General features: G+C 47.7%; 1 protein-coding gene across 2 annotated transcripts; it reads left to right on the forward strand.

Moving 5' to 3' along the window:
• Nucleotides 1-355: 355 nt before the first annotated feature.
• Pnma2 (PNMA family member 2) lies at nt 356-9739 on the forward strand. 2 transcript variants are annotated; one of them, XM_085698671.2, is made up of 4 exons: nt 369-449; nt 3785-3868; nt 4561-4689; nt 4963-9739. In XM_085698671.2, the coding sequence occupies exon 4, from the start codon at nt 5332-5334 to the stop codon at nt 6424-6426; it is 1095 nt and encodes a 364-aa protein (XP_085554797.1). In that variant the 5' UTR covers nt 369-449; nt 3785-3868; nt 4561-4689; nt 4963-5331; the 3' UTR covers nt 6427-9739. The 2 variants fall into 2 exon arrangements, with proteins under 2 accessions (XP_048278080.1, XP_085554797.1); XM_048422123.3 differs by lacking the exon at nt 3785-3868 and having other exon boundaries at nt 356-449.
• Nucleotides 9740-14311: the final 4572 nt, after the last annotated feature.

Genomic DNA, 14311 nt, shown 5'->3' on the forward strand with positions numbered 1-14311 from the left:
CTCCCTGGCTGGGTGTGCACTAGCCCCTCGTTGCCGCCGCCGCTTCTGCCGCTCCCTGCCTACCGCAAGGTGCACAGAAAGGATGGAGGGCTGGCGAGCCGGCGACCCACCCCTCCCGGTCCCTCCTCCTGACCCTGCTTTCTCCCTCCCTGCCCACGCCCCCCGGCGCCGCCGCGCCACCTCCGAGCGAGCGGCAAAGTTGGATCTGGGCGGGCGGTCGCTGCGGCAGAGGATGCCAGTTCCCGGCAACGTGGGGCGGGGCGGGGCGGGCTGAACGCGCGATCAGGAGGGAGGAAAGAGGGAAGGAGGGGACGCAGGGGGAGGGGACGAAGAAGGGAGGGTACTAGGGGGTGGGGGGCATTCGAAGCCCGCGCTCCGGAAGTGAAGCGGTCACTCCACCCGCTAATGGATGCGCGGCGGCCGCCCAGCAGACCGCTCTCGGCGCGAGGGTGAGTGTTGGACAGCTACAGCTGGGCGAGGACTGGAGGGTGCATACTCTAACCCTGAGTCCCTCTCTTCCACCTGCCTCGCTGCATTGCTTAGGTGGCTCTGGAGCTCCCCTGTCCCCGGGTGAGGGCTGAGAGTTGGGGGAGCCTAGGGTCAAGTCTGCAGGCGCTGGGGAGGGGTGATCCTGGAAACAGCAAGGGTTGGTCCCTGACACCCAAGTACCCGACACCAAAGCTTCAGTTTACCCACGACCTGGATGGGGAGGGGGTTGTCGGGGGGAACACTTCAAGGAGCAGAGGAAAAAGGAGGATATTCTCGCTGCTTGCAGCTGCTGCGATTAGAAGGTGGGGCTCACAACATGGCGGGGAGGAAGAAAGCAGAGGGGCGTAGCGAAAGGGAGGAATGACCCAGAGAAAGATGCAGGCCTGTGATGCTTGGTGGTCTAGAGAAGAATGCAGGTTGCGAATCGCAGCACTGCGTCTCAACATAGAGACTGAGGACCCTCAACATTATCTGAAAGTCCCAAGTCCTGCAGGTTGGCCACTGCCCAGGAAAGGCCCAAAAGGGTCTGGATTTGGTATCTCCCACCACACACACCCACACTCACCGCCCCCTCCCCACACACACCTGGTTACCACCACCACCACCACCCAAAATTATTGGGAACTGGGCAGACTGAGCCCACTCCAGACACATCGTGTTTTCAGGGCGTCCCGCCTAGCTCCCCCGCCCCTGTTGCACACTGCGCCAGAGCCCCGCGGCTGTCAGATGCTGTTTCTCTAGGGCGGCAGCGCTTTGCGTTAGGGGTAGAGCTCGATCACGGCTTAGGGGAGGATTACATGCTGTGAATTATGCGCAGCCAAAGTGTGTAAAGATTTGAAGGTGTGTGTGCGCGCGCGTGTGCGCACGCGGTCCAGCCACGGTCCCCAGCTTGGAGGCTTTTCGAGCCCGCACTCTAATCTTGGGTCCTTCCTCGCTTTTTCACAACCTGCAGTCCTGTTTCGGGTGGATTTAAGCCCCCTCTGTTTTTCCAGAGTGGTTGAAACCAGCAGAAGTGTTGCCCATCCTTTAGGGACCCTGGAGGGAAATCTGAGCATGCTCACTAAGGAAAAAGGGTTTGGTCTATGAGAGACAGTTCGCTGCAGTGTATTCTCACAGGGCGGTGTGACCAAGAAATCAGTTCCATTGTCAGCTTTTGCTTAGGGAAGGATTGCATGTGGATACCAACGCCCCCAGTTGCCGGAGATACCTTGATGGATGGAGAGTCACAGTTCATACACACACACACACACACACACACACACACACACACACACACCACCCCAAACTTATGTAGGAACTGAGAGTACCATATGTGACCCTTTGGACATTAGCACCCGATGCATTTGGCATTTTAACAAAAGCTTCCACTAAAATTTCCAATGTTTCACCAAAGCCCTGTGAGATGAGGTATTTGATCCTTCTGGCCTTCCAAGTTAGGACACTGGTTTAGGAGGGGCTATGCCTAAGGTCATATGTCAGGTTGGATTCAAGCAGGGTCTTTGATCCCCGGAGCCTGGTTCCTGTGGGCCCCCTTTGTATGAGAAAAATACAAAATGCTTGTGTTCTCCCACATCTAAACATTTCCTTCGTGGCCCTTTGTACAACAAGGGTGTTTCACTTGGGGGGTCTTAGTTTGGGGGGGGAGTAATTTTCATTATATATATGTGTGTGTGTGTGTGTGTGTGTTGCCTGAATATATGTACATGTACCACATGCATGCCTGAGCCCTTGTAGGCTAAAGAAAGTATCAGATTCCCTGGAACTAAAGTTGCAGAAGGTTGTGAGCCACTCTATGGGTGCTAGGAATAAAACTTGTGTTTTTAACCACAGAGCAATCTCTCCCGACACTCAGGGTTTTTAGTTTGTTTGTTTTGTTTTAAGGCCATCCCTTGTAGGTGAAAGGCCTCAAAAGTTAGCCAACTTGAGCATGACAATTTTTCTGTGGACCTGGGTATTCAGTGCCTTTGTTTGGCTGTTTTTGTTGTTTTTGAGACAAGGTCCTGTATGTAACCCCGGATTGACCTCAAACTCCCTATGTAGTCAAGGATGCTCTTGAAATTCTGATCCTCCTGCCTTCAGCTCTTAAGTGTTGGGGTAATGGGCACGTGCCACTCGGCCTGGCTTATCTAACTCAAGGTTTCACACATGGTGGCAAGCGCTCTACCGACTTGAATGTCACTCTTAGACCCTCCGGTGCCCTTTACACTTCTGATTCCTCCAAATACACCAAGAGAAGGAAGTTCACTCCCTATTTTACAAGAAGATCTCAGGCCTGGATTGGTCTGGAGTTCCAGGTCCCCATGCTCCCAGGCACAGGGTAAGGCAGCATCTTGTCCTCCTGCTTCTGGCACTGGAACAACCTTTAGTACTTCCCAGAACGACTGAAACTCCTTCTGAGGCAGCTCCTGCCATAGTTATGCCCAGCATCTGCGGCATAGGGCCTCCCTCAGACTGATGGGAAACGTCCAGGCTAAAGGGAGAGACGGCTGTGGCATCCTAATGTACACTCTACAAAGGTCTCTGGGAGGCACCGCCAAGCCCCACATTCGAACACCACAGTTGGCATGCCACAGTGACTCCATAAGAATGCATGGTCTGGGGCTGGAGAGATGGCTCGGTGGTTAAGAGCACTGGTTGCTCTTCCAGAGGTCCTGGGTTCATTTCCCAGCACCCACATGGCATCTCCCAACTGTCTGTAACTCCGTTTCCACAGGATTCAACACCCTCACGCAAACATGCATGCAAACAAAACACCAATGCACATAAAATCGATTTAGAAAATTAATTTAAAAAAGAATGCATGTGGTCTGGTGACATTGTGGATATCTTAGCTTGCATAAGTGCACTCTGTGACGTTCAGTCCCATGAGTAAGTGACCATACTGTCACAGGGACCACTCCCTTTTACATTCGTAGGTCTCCCCTTTTCCTGCAGAGCAAGTTGCTTCGTGGACACTTCACTCAGTATGGGTTTTTTGCTTTTTGCCTTTCTCTAAATGACCCAGTCAAATTTAAATAAGGAAGTGTCTTAGTTACTTTTCAGCCTCTGTGGCAAAGTACTATGACCAAGGCAACTTATAGAAGAAAGCATTTAATGGGAGCTTACAGACTCAGAGAGCCAGCTCATGACCATTGTAGCTGGGAGCATAGCAGCAGGCATGCAGGCATGGTGCTGGAGCAGTAGCTGAGAGCTCTGATCTACAAACACAAGGCGCAAAGACTGACAGTGGGATTGGTGTGGGATTTTGAAATCTCAGCTCCCACCCCCAGTGACATACCTCCAAAATCCTTCCTAGAGAGTCCCACCAACTAAGGACCAAGCATTTGAAGACATGAGCTGTGGAGTCCATTTTCATTGAAAGCACCACAGGAAGACTTGGGTTGGTAACTTACCAGTGTAACACTTAAAAGCCGTGCTAAACACAGCAAAAGAGAACTGATTCCTAACTCCAAAGTACACTTATTTTTTTGAGATTCGACTTTTCTGTTATACCCATTAAAAATCATTTTTAAATGTTTGACTGATTCCATTTAGTTCTGTTTATATCTTTTTCTTCTCCTTTTGAGCCAAGATTTCCCTATGTATCCCAGACTGACTACAAACTTGCAATCCTCCTGCCTCTTCTCCACAAATGCTGGGGGTGCCACCAAACACGGTGCAGTTGAAATTGTTTTTAAACATGGTTCTCATGTAGCCCAGGCTGGCCTCAAACTCTTGATATGTGATCAAGAATGGTTTTAAATTCCTGACCCTCCTGCCTCCACCTCCCATGTGCTGGGATTACAGGCATATACCACCAAGCCCAGTTTACATGGTGTTGGGAACTGAACTTCAGGCTTCCTGCCTATACGCTAGGCAAGTACTCCATGGACTAAGGAGCAACCCCAGAACTAGGTGGGCTTTTTCTTCATTAAAATATAGCTACTATCTTATTTAGGATGTTCCATTAAATTGTGCAGGTCTGTCACTTTTTTCATGCTTTACTGAACTATTATATTTTTAATATGTGCATTAGTCTTTATTACTAGATTTTAGGCCTAAAAACACATTATTCATCTTTGTGTATAACAGGACAGCTTGATTTGGCTGAAGTGAAGACACATACAGACTATTATATAGAAGTGGGAGACATCTTCCTGAGCTGGAAACTGAATACATGGCTCCTTGATTCTTGAGGAACATTCTGGAACACATAAACAGGTATTTAACTATGTCTCCTAATAATCTTATCTTTCAACTGGTAAAGGTCTTGAATCCCACCCACTGATGGGGCTTCAGGATGGAGAGACAGGACTCAAGCTGGTCTCCACAGGGAAAGAGTGCAGTAAGCAAAGACAGTTCAACACAGTGGGCAGGCACAGGTACAGTGGGAGTCATAGTCTTTGGTCCACCCCTAGTGCCATTCCAAACTAGAACGTGGGTGTGTCCTGGGAAGTAGAGGTCTGTGTAGTAAAAATGAACCTGTTTCCCTAGGCGTCCTCACCATCTTGCTGTGTGACTCCCCAGAGGTTTGAGCTAGAGTGGAAGCCACCTCCCCACTGACTGGAGAGAGCCAAAGTGACAATAAGCAAGAGATGGGAAAAGCAATTGTTCCAGGTGCCTCACAGTGACAAGAATCAGCGCCACACAGCTGCCCCCAGCTCTCAGAAAGAAAGAGCAGTGAACCCACTGCAGAGTCACAGGGCTGGCAACTGTAGTGCCCATCACTACACACAGGAAGACACACGGGAAGTGCCAGCGTCTTGAGACTGAGTCAAAGGACAAAGCGTTGATCCACAAGGCTTCGAGCTGCTCCGGGAGGGAGCCGGGTCGGGCCTAAGTGTAAAAGCAGAGCCTGGGACGATGGCAGTGGACCTGCTGGAGGGTTGGTGCAAGATCATGAGTGTAGATGACCAGAAAGCATTGATGGTGACGGGCATACCAGTGGACTGTGGTGAGCCTGAGATCCAGACGGTCCTGCAGGAGGCGCTGAAGTGTGTGGGCAACTACCGCCTGCTAGGCAAGATATTCCAGAAGCAAGACAACACCAACGCCGTCTTACTGGAACTCACGGAGGACACGGACATGTCTGTGGTCCCCAGTGAAGTGCAGGGAAAGGGGGGCGTCTGGAAAGTGATCTTTAAGACCCCTAACCAGGACACTGAGTTTCTCCAGAGACTGAACCTGTTTCTAGAAAAAGAAGGGCAGACGGTTGCAGGGATGTTCCGAGCCCTTAAGCAGGAGGGAGTGTCTCCGGCTACCACCGCCTGCACATCCCCTGAGTTACTGGCCCACTTGGTGGGGCAGGCAGTGGTTCACGCCCCAAGGCCCCTGATGCCCGTGAAGTACTGTAAGCTTCGAGTGTTCTCTGGGAGCACAGACCCTGCCCCAGAGGAGGAGTCCTTCGAGGTCTGGTTGGAACAGGCCACTGAGATAGCGAAAGAGTGGCCCATCCCTGAGGCCGAAAAGAAAAGGTGGATGATGGAGAGTCTTCGTGGCCCCGCCCTGGACCTCATGCACATTGTCCAGGCAGACAATGCTTCCATTAGTGTGGAAGAGTGTCTGGAGGCCTTTAAGCAGGTGTTTGGGAGCCTGGAGAGCCGTAGGTCCGCGCAGGTAAAATACCTAAAGACGTATCAGCAAGAAGGGGAAAAAATCTCAGCCTACGTGCTCCGGTTGGAAACTCTGCTCCGGAGGGCTGTGGAAAAACGGGCTATTCCCCGGAACATTGCTGACCAGGTACGCCTGGAGCAGGTCATGGCCGGAGCCAACCTTAACAATGTTCTATGGTGCCGGCTCCGGGAACTGAAGGATCAGGGCCCACTACCCTCCTTTTTGGAGCTGATGAAGGTGATACGGGAGGAAGAAGAAGAAGAGGCCTACTTTGAGCATGAGAGCAGGGAGGAGCCAGGGGAAAGAGAGGGCTATGGCCGCTGGGACAACGCAAGGAATAACTGAGAGACACTCCCCCTCCCTTCACCTCCTGGTGGACACAGTGACAAGGCTAATCTTATTACAGTGGGTTTCTCTAATATACAGGGTTGAAGTCAAGCATTAGAAGTAAGTATATATATATATATATATATATATATATATATATATATATATATATGACATATATTGACAGGGTCTCATTTTATAGCCTAGGCTGGCCTTCAGCTTGTACTCTTCCTGCATTAAGTCTCCCAAGCTGAGTTCTGGGATTAGAAGAGTGTACCACTATCAGTGCCCTATCTCAATCCTTCTTTCTGAGGGAAAAAAATCACCTGGACTCTGAGTAGATTGGTTTGGTGGACTCTTAAGTAGACTGTTAGTAACTGCAAGACTAAGTTCCTAAAAATACCTAAAGCTTCTGTACTTCGGTGTCCTTTAAGCTCACCAGGGTCAGCCAGGTAGCTCAGTTGATAAGGTCGCTTGCCAACCTCTTCAGATGATGCGGACAGGAAATAGAAACTGGTTAGGCAGGAGCGGGAGAAATGACGTGGAGGTAAAGTGCACTTGCTACTCTTATAGAGAAATTCAGAACCCAGCACCCACGTGGTGGCCCACAACCATCCAGAACTCCAGTTTCAGGGTCTCCAACACCTTCTCCTGATCTCTGTGGGTGCTGCACACATGTAGTACACATACATAAGTGCAGTGCACACCCATAAAATAAATCTTTACAAAAAAAAAAAGAAAGAAACGAAACTGGCTAGGCAGTGTAGGGACATTCTAAGAGTGTCCCTGGTTCTCTGATCCATGAATGTCACAAAGGAGCTCTGATTTCTCTTTGCCAGTTTCATGGAGGTTACACTTTAGGGTGGGACTGGGACCTCACCCAGACACTAATCACTTTGTAAATCGCTTTAGAAGTAGATTTTCATGATAAAAATGGCTTATATCTATTCCCCAATTTTAGCCCATCTGCTAAATGATTTTAGGGTTATCTCTTCAGAGGAGGGAATTTTATAGTGGCCTTGATCAGGGCTTTTCCAAGTCTCATTAAGAGAAAACCATTGCCTTTTGATCAGAAGAGTGGAATCTACTTATCTTTTGCCTAGGGAGAGATCTGACATTCCAAACTAACCAAAATATAAGAGTTAATCCAGTTGGGCATGCCCATCACCTGACTAATGGACTGCCCATTGGAAGGCAGATTTATCCAACTCCATGTTAAAGAGATGGGAGGAATAATTATCTTTTTAAGGAGATCATGTACTTTTCCTTTCTAGAATCCCTGAGATCTGTACAGTCACTCCAGAGCCACCACAAAATGTAACTTCCACTTGTAATTTTGCCTGGGGCCCAAGCCTAAGTAAGCTTTCTCTAGTACTTTGGACAATTTTTTTGCTCTTTCCATGCTAAACCTATACCTAACTCAAAAAGGAAAAAAAAAAGGCATGGCTTTCTCTTCTAGGTCCCTCTTCAGGAAGGTTTGATTCCCTAGAACCCCCATGGTGGAAGGAGAGAAGCAACTCCTGCAAGCCATCACACACACACACACACACACACACACACACATGCAAATACATGTACTGTCTTAAACTACACCAAGTAGGACAATGTTGACTCATACCATAGAAGAATGAATTGACCTTATTTAAAAAAAAAAAACCAGGTTTGAAAGATGAGGTGGAGTGGCTTGTTGGGACATTTCCTGTCTCAAATTAGCAAATTCTGTGAGACCCTGGAAGCTTCCCCCAGCTGTCCTCTATAGCTGAGCGGTCACAGGCCTTACACTAGGGATCTGGGGAGCTGGGAGGCAGACCTTCCTCCCCCAGATGAATTAGGACCATCGTGCCCTTAGGTTTCTAATGTCACCTGAGTGTGTCTCCCTCCACACACACCTTCTTCTACTTCATGTGGATGGTCCCAGAACCAGCCACAGGGTCAGTCTCTTGACCCATGGATGACTGACCCAGTCTGTTACCAAGGAGTACACAGCTATAGAGAGAAATCTTTGAGCAAAAGATGGACTTCCCAAGACACGCACAGAACTGGACATGCGCAGAGTGCCTGTGACTATCACTCTGGTCTGTTGAACCATGAAGACTTTAACTGGTGGAAGTGACCTCACAACCTACTGGGGGCCACAACATGCAGTGTGTTCCACATAAATCCCACTTCATGTGTGCAGCAGTCTACTCTGTGTAGGGTGTTGTGTGCATTCGGGTGTGTGTGTTGGGGGGGGTGCTGCGTCACTCTTTAGAAAGAGAAAGAAGCAGAGGCCCAACGGGTCAAATGATCTCAGCACCAAAATGCTCAGAAGAGATACCTGGACAGAAGCCCAGAACGGATCTTGGGAACCCACCCTCCACTAGCTATGTGTCACTCAAATGTGTTTCCTTACTTCTGTAGAAGACTGATGTTAAGCAAATGTGTTTCAAACTCCTTAAATCTCAAACACAGGGCAGGGAGTTTCAAGTGTGCTGAGGACCAAGGCTCAGCACATCAGTGTTCACCAAGTTTGCTCTTGTTTCCAGACTGACCCATTTGTGGGCATCGGTGTATATACTTCAAGCTCTCTGTGATCGTACGTAGACTTGAAAGCTGTGACGTCTTGTGTGTATGTGCCAGGTTGAGCGCACTGGGACACCATAAACAAACACCACGTAGTTACGTGCCAGGCATAGCGCTGGCACAGTTCATGCACAACCTCGTGGTAGATCCTTGTGTAGTGTAAGCAAGTTGCTTAGTCTCTCTGTACATCAGTTTCCTTATCGAAAAACAGGCGGCCATTAGGATCAAATGGCACATTAGGATCAAATGGCACAATGCCTTTTAAGCACTTCAAGCAACGTTTGGAACTTAGAAACCCCTCGACAAACTGAGGACCTTGGCATTTCCGTGATAGTTGTTGTCAGCTCAATGCATGCTCTCCCGACTGTTCTAATGGTGTGGAAACAAGTAAAGATGTAACAGACTTCCAGCCGTGATGCTCCCACCGTCGGGAAGCATTTCTAGCTCTTTTACACGGGCTGTCTTCCACATCTGGGCTAATATTCCAGAACTGGTTGGTGACTGCGAGTTGACTTGATTTTGAAGTGATAACCTGCTCTTCTGAAGTAAGAAAAGCAGTTTTAAGTCCTCATCTGTGACGACTTCTCTTTCTGAAATATGCGTCTCAACACTGCCCAAGCATAGTGATGTGACCGTCACAGTTGACCATTATATCCTGACTTCATGTGGCTTCTGTTCCTGGGCACGGCCTCACCATTATTATCAACAGACTGCAAAATTAAATGTTACCTCTGTGAAGTTATGAAATAAAGTTTCAAAGTTGGTGAAATCCTGAGTTGTTTCCTGTTTCCTATAAATCTGAGTGACTGCTTGAAGGAGTTTCATTACTAAAAACAAAACTAAACTAAAGGCACTGGAGAGATGGTTCAGTGGTTGCTGATCTTCCAGGGGACCCGAGTTCAATTTCCAGCACCACATCTGGCGGCTCATTGGTGCCTGTAGCTCCAGCTCCAGGGGATCTAACACCCTCTTCTGACCTCTGGGGGTGCCACACACATACGGTATTAACACACACATAAAAGTAATAAATAAATCAATAAATATTTAAGAAAAAGAAAGACAAACTAGAGCCAAAGGCTTGGACTTTTCTAGGTGAGAAAACCTGTCAGCAGCGGACTACAGTAACTACTTAGTGGTGACTTCCAGGCCAAGACAGCACTGAGTACACCTATCATGAATTTTCCTGCTAAATGCAGATCATCAACTCACTTGCTCAGAAAAATAAAAGCCCAGATCAGTCCTCCAGCCTGGATTATGCCGAGGGTGAGAGGGCCAGAGGTGGACTCTGAGTTCAGGGCTTACATCAGCTCTCCTGTGTAGATCTAGATGGAGGAATTGCCTCTTGCCTTTGGAAGCCTTGAACTTCTTTCACCTCTTTGGAGTGCACTGGGAGAGCATTTCATATTGTGCTAGACACACTGTGACCAGTCCACTGGGGTGAGCGCCCCAAGGGATGCTCTGCTCCACATTTCCATCGTGTGAGCAAAAGCCCCCCAGGAAGGCTTCTCACCTCATATCCCATCTCCACGGTGGCGGGGGGGGGGGGAACACAAGATTCCTGAACCATTGCTGAAGATCACTTTCTTTTGCAGTAGGTGTCCCTGGTGCAAACTGCACACCAGGCCATCAGCATCCTGCGTGTTTCAGGGCACTAATGTCATCTGATGTCCACAACTGCATCAGCTGCTCGGGCTTGTGCATCCTACTGACTGCTGCTTCCAAACTAAATGCAAGGTTCTCATTGGTTTGATTAAATGTCCATGATGTTTAGCAGAGCTTCTGGACATCCCATGGTTTGCTGGACAAATGGCCAAGACCAGCAGAGTCTTGTGGAATATTCTTTTACATTGTGTGATGGTGTGTCAGTGTGATTGGTTTAATAAAAAGCGAAATGGCCAATAGCTAGGCAAGACGTAGAGGCGGGACTTCTGGACAGAGAGAGCTCTCAGAAGAAGAGGGGAGTCACTAGAGGACATAGAGTGGAAACAGGAGGTGCAAGATGAAGGAGAGGTGAAAAGTCACAATTAATATAAAATGTAATATTGTATTATTATAGTATTAATATAAATGGGTTAATTAAAGTTATAAGAGCTAGTGGAACAAGCCTAAGCTATAGGTTGAGCTTTCATAAGTAATAATAAATCTCTGTATTGTGTTTTGTGAGCTGATGTTCCTAAAAAAAAAATCTGGCTACAGTCTTGATTGAATGCCTGTCACCCATATCTTTAACTGAACCTTAGTCTTGCTCCCAGGGTTCTGCAGCCTTCAACCCCTCAGTAAAAGCTGCTGTGTCCCCTCTACTCCAGAAAGACTGGGATGTGGCAGTAGCATCCCTTCGGGCACTGTACACCTAGGTTCCCCTCAAGAAGGCATCCATATCTTTCTGGTGTGTGTTCATCCCTCTGCCCCACCACCCACTGTCCACTTAAACCTAATCAGGATGGGTGTTATCCAAAGCAAAAAATAGCAAAAAGAATAAAGAATAAGGACTGTAATCTGTGTCCAAGACAGGAGGGTCAGAAGTCACTGCCAAGGAGGGTCAGAGCCTGAGACAGAGTGAAGAAAGAGGATCCAACACAAGCAAGTATTTTCAAGTGGGATCCACCAGCAGAGTCTTTGGTAGTCTAAGACCTAGAGCCAAGGCTTGGAGAGATGGCTAAAGGAATTTGCCAACAAGCCTGATAACCCCCAGAATGTTCAATCCCCAGAATGCACATGGTAGAAGGAAAAAAAAAGCTACTCCTGCAAAGTTGTTCTCTGACCTCCATGTGTATGGCATAGCAGGCACATACATGTGGGCACACACACATACAAACACACACACATACACACACACACACAGAGAGAGAGAGAGAGAGAGAGAGAGAGAGAGAGAGAGAGAGAGAGAGAGATCAGACATCTCACTTATCAAAGCAGGAAATTGTACCGGTCCAGACCTCCATGACACTGCTCCTCTCTGTGCCCATGTGTTCCTTGACATCCCATAAGGACATCCTCATAAATATCAGTGAAACTCTAGGAGCACAAACCCCAATTGATGTCCCTATATGCAAAAGTGTAGGGTTTCCATCTTGCTTTCTGGTTACCAGCTGAGACTGCCCATTGGTTGTCAGAGCTTTTGTCAGCAGCAGCTGAGGCTTTCCCAGACACCCTGTCTCCCTGCTATGGGATAATGCTCTTGTACTATTTGTACTTTACAAATCTTGTAAAGATTTGTCACTCGTATTGGTTTAATAAAATGCTGGTTGGCCAGTAGCTAGGCAGGAAGTATAAGTGGGGCAACCAGGCAGAGAATTCTGGGAAAAGGCTCAGTCTGCAGTCACCTCAGATGCAGAGGAAGCAAGATAAGAATGCCTCACTGAGTAAGGTACCAAGTGACATAGCTAAACATAGATAAGAATTATTGGTTAATTTAAGTTGTAAGAGTTAGTTAATAATAAGCCTGAGCTAATAGGCTAACTAGTTTATAATTAATATAAGCCTCTGTGTGTTTTGTTGGGACTGAACGACTGCGAGACCAGGCAAGACAGAAACTTCTGTCTACACCTCTCCTTAAAAGGAAGCACTTACCGGGGAAGGGTGGCAGTTACTAAGAACTGTGCAGTGAGCTGTGCTAGGGGGCCACTGTGAAAGGCTCCATAGAAAAGGAAGATGTTTCCCAATTTCATCCTGCCCAACCTGTCCCTCCTCCACACAGTCCACCCTGTGCAGGTCTCCAAGTCTCCATAGGTCTTTCCCAACTAACTTAATTACCAAGATAAAAGCTTTCTTGAACAAATAGTTATCACAAGAGTCGATTTTATACTATTATTAAGCAAAAGACAATGGAAATCAGATTGAGGAATCATAGAACTTCAGCCTGCCCACAAGTCCTTTATACTTAAAAGTTACTGACGGTATAATCTAAAATCTATGCCAGGGGTTGGAGACATGGTTCAGCAGTCAAGAGAACTGGCTATACTTACATAGGACTCAGGTTTGGCTCCCAGTACACGTGTGAAACAACCATTTGTAACTCCAGCTCCAGGGGATCTGATGCCATCTTCTAGCCTTGGAGGTCACTGCACACACCTGGTGCATACACACACATGCAGAAAAATATCCAGACATATAAAATAAAAACAAATAAATATTTCAAAATAAATTAAAATGTATTCTGTTGGATGTATTTTGGTCCAATTTAGACATTTCTGTTCCAGGAGGAAAGTTGGCACAGCTGTTTTCTCCTCACCAGGGCAGGGAAACTGATTGCTGCTCTGGAGTGAGTTGGTTATGTATACCGTGGCTGGGCACCTTGAGATGGAAAAAGCACCCAGTGCCATGGACAGTGATGGGAATTGCTATGCATTGGAGAATCAGAGGAAAAGCAGGGGCCACTGAGATGTCTCAGTGGATCAAGTGATTACCTCACAAACTTGACAAGCTGAGCTCAATCCCTAGAACCCATGATGGAAAGAGAGAACTGACTCCACAGAGTTGTCCTCTGAATCCCACACATGTACCATGGCGTGAGTACCCCTACACACATCATGCACATGCCATAATAACATATCAAAATAATTTTTCTCATAGGAAGAGAGGCAGAGACCATATCTATCACCTACCCCAACACATAGAGTACCCCTGGTATTTGCCATTGGCATCAGAAACAAAAGACTGATTTAGAAATAGTTGAGGATAAAAGGTAAGGGTGGGGTTGGTGAGATGGTTCAGCAGGGAACGGGCTTGCCAACAAGCCAGATGACATGAGTTCAATCCCCAGGACCTACATGGTAGAGGGAGAGAGTTTACTTCTGCAAGCTGCTCCCCGATGTCCACAAGCATGCTGTGGCACTCACCCATTTGCTGTAGGAATTCCTACCACCAGTAGCCTTTAAGCTACCCGCCCACATGGGTGTGGCCTCTTATACTATATATGCTGATGTAAAGCGCATGTCTGGCCTCTCTTCTGGCGGCATGATTCAGTTCCTGATCTCCGTTTGTGCAGAGGACTGTAACCTGTAAGTCTACCCCTAAATAAATAACCCTCTATTATACTCAATTCTGAGCTAGTGTGAGGTTTCTTTTAAGTGTCCATCCTCACCCATTCACCCACATACACAAATTAAGAGCCAGCTATAAGGAAATGATACTTACATAGAGGAATGATGATAGAAAGATGGACAATAAGCTATTGTGCCACTACATAAGGACTAGTAGCTCAGTCAGGATTCAGTACAAACTGCCCCCAGTGTCCTTTGAAGCTGGGAGCGACATGGAGGTGCTTGCCAGGGAAGGGACCTGGGCACTGAGAGGAAGCCTGCCTACAGAATGGGTTTCTTCAATGGCTATTGAACCACTC

This window comes from Myodes glareolus, chromosome 12 (genome assembly GCF_982192425.1).
Source record: "Myodes glareolus chromosome 12, mMyoGla1.1, whole genome shotgun sequence".
NCBI classification, from domain to species: Eukaryota; Metazoa; Chordata; class Mammalia; order Rodentia; family Cricetidae; genus Myodes; species Myodes glareolus.

Bases quoted from the DNA above. Each gene is read 5' to 3' on its own strand.
- Pnma2 (XM_048422123.3), top strand. From the start codon at position 5,332: ATGGCAGTGGACCTGCTGGAGGGTTGGTGCAAGATCATGAGTGTAGAT.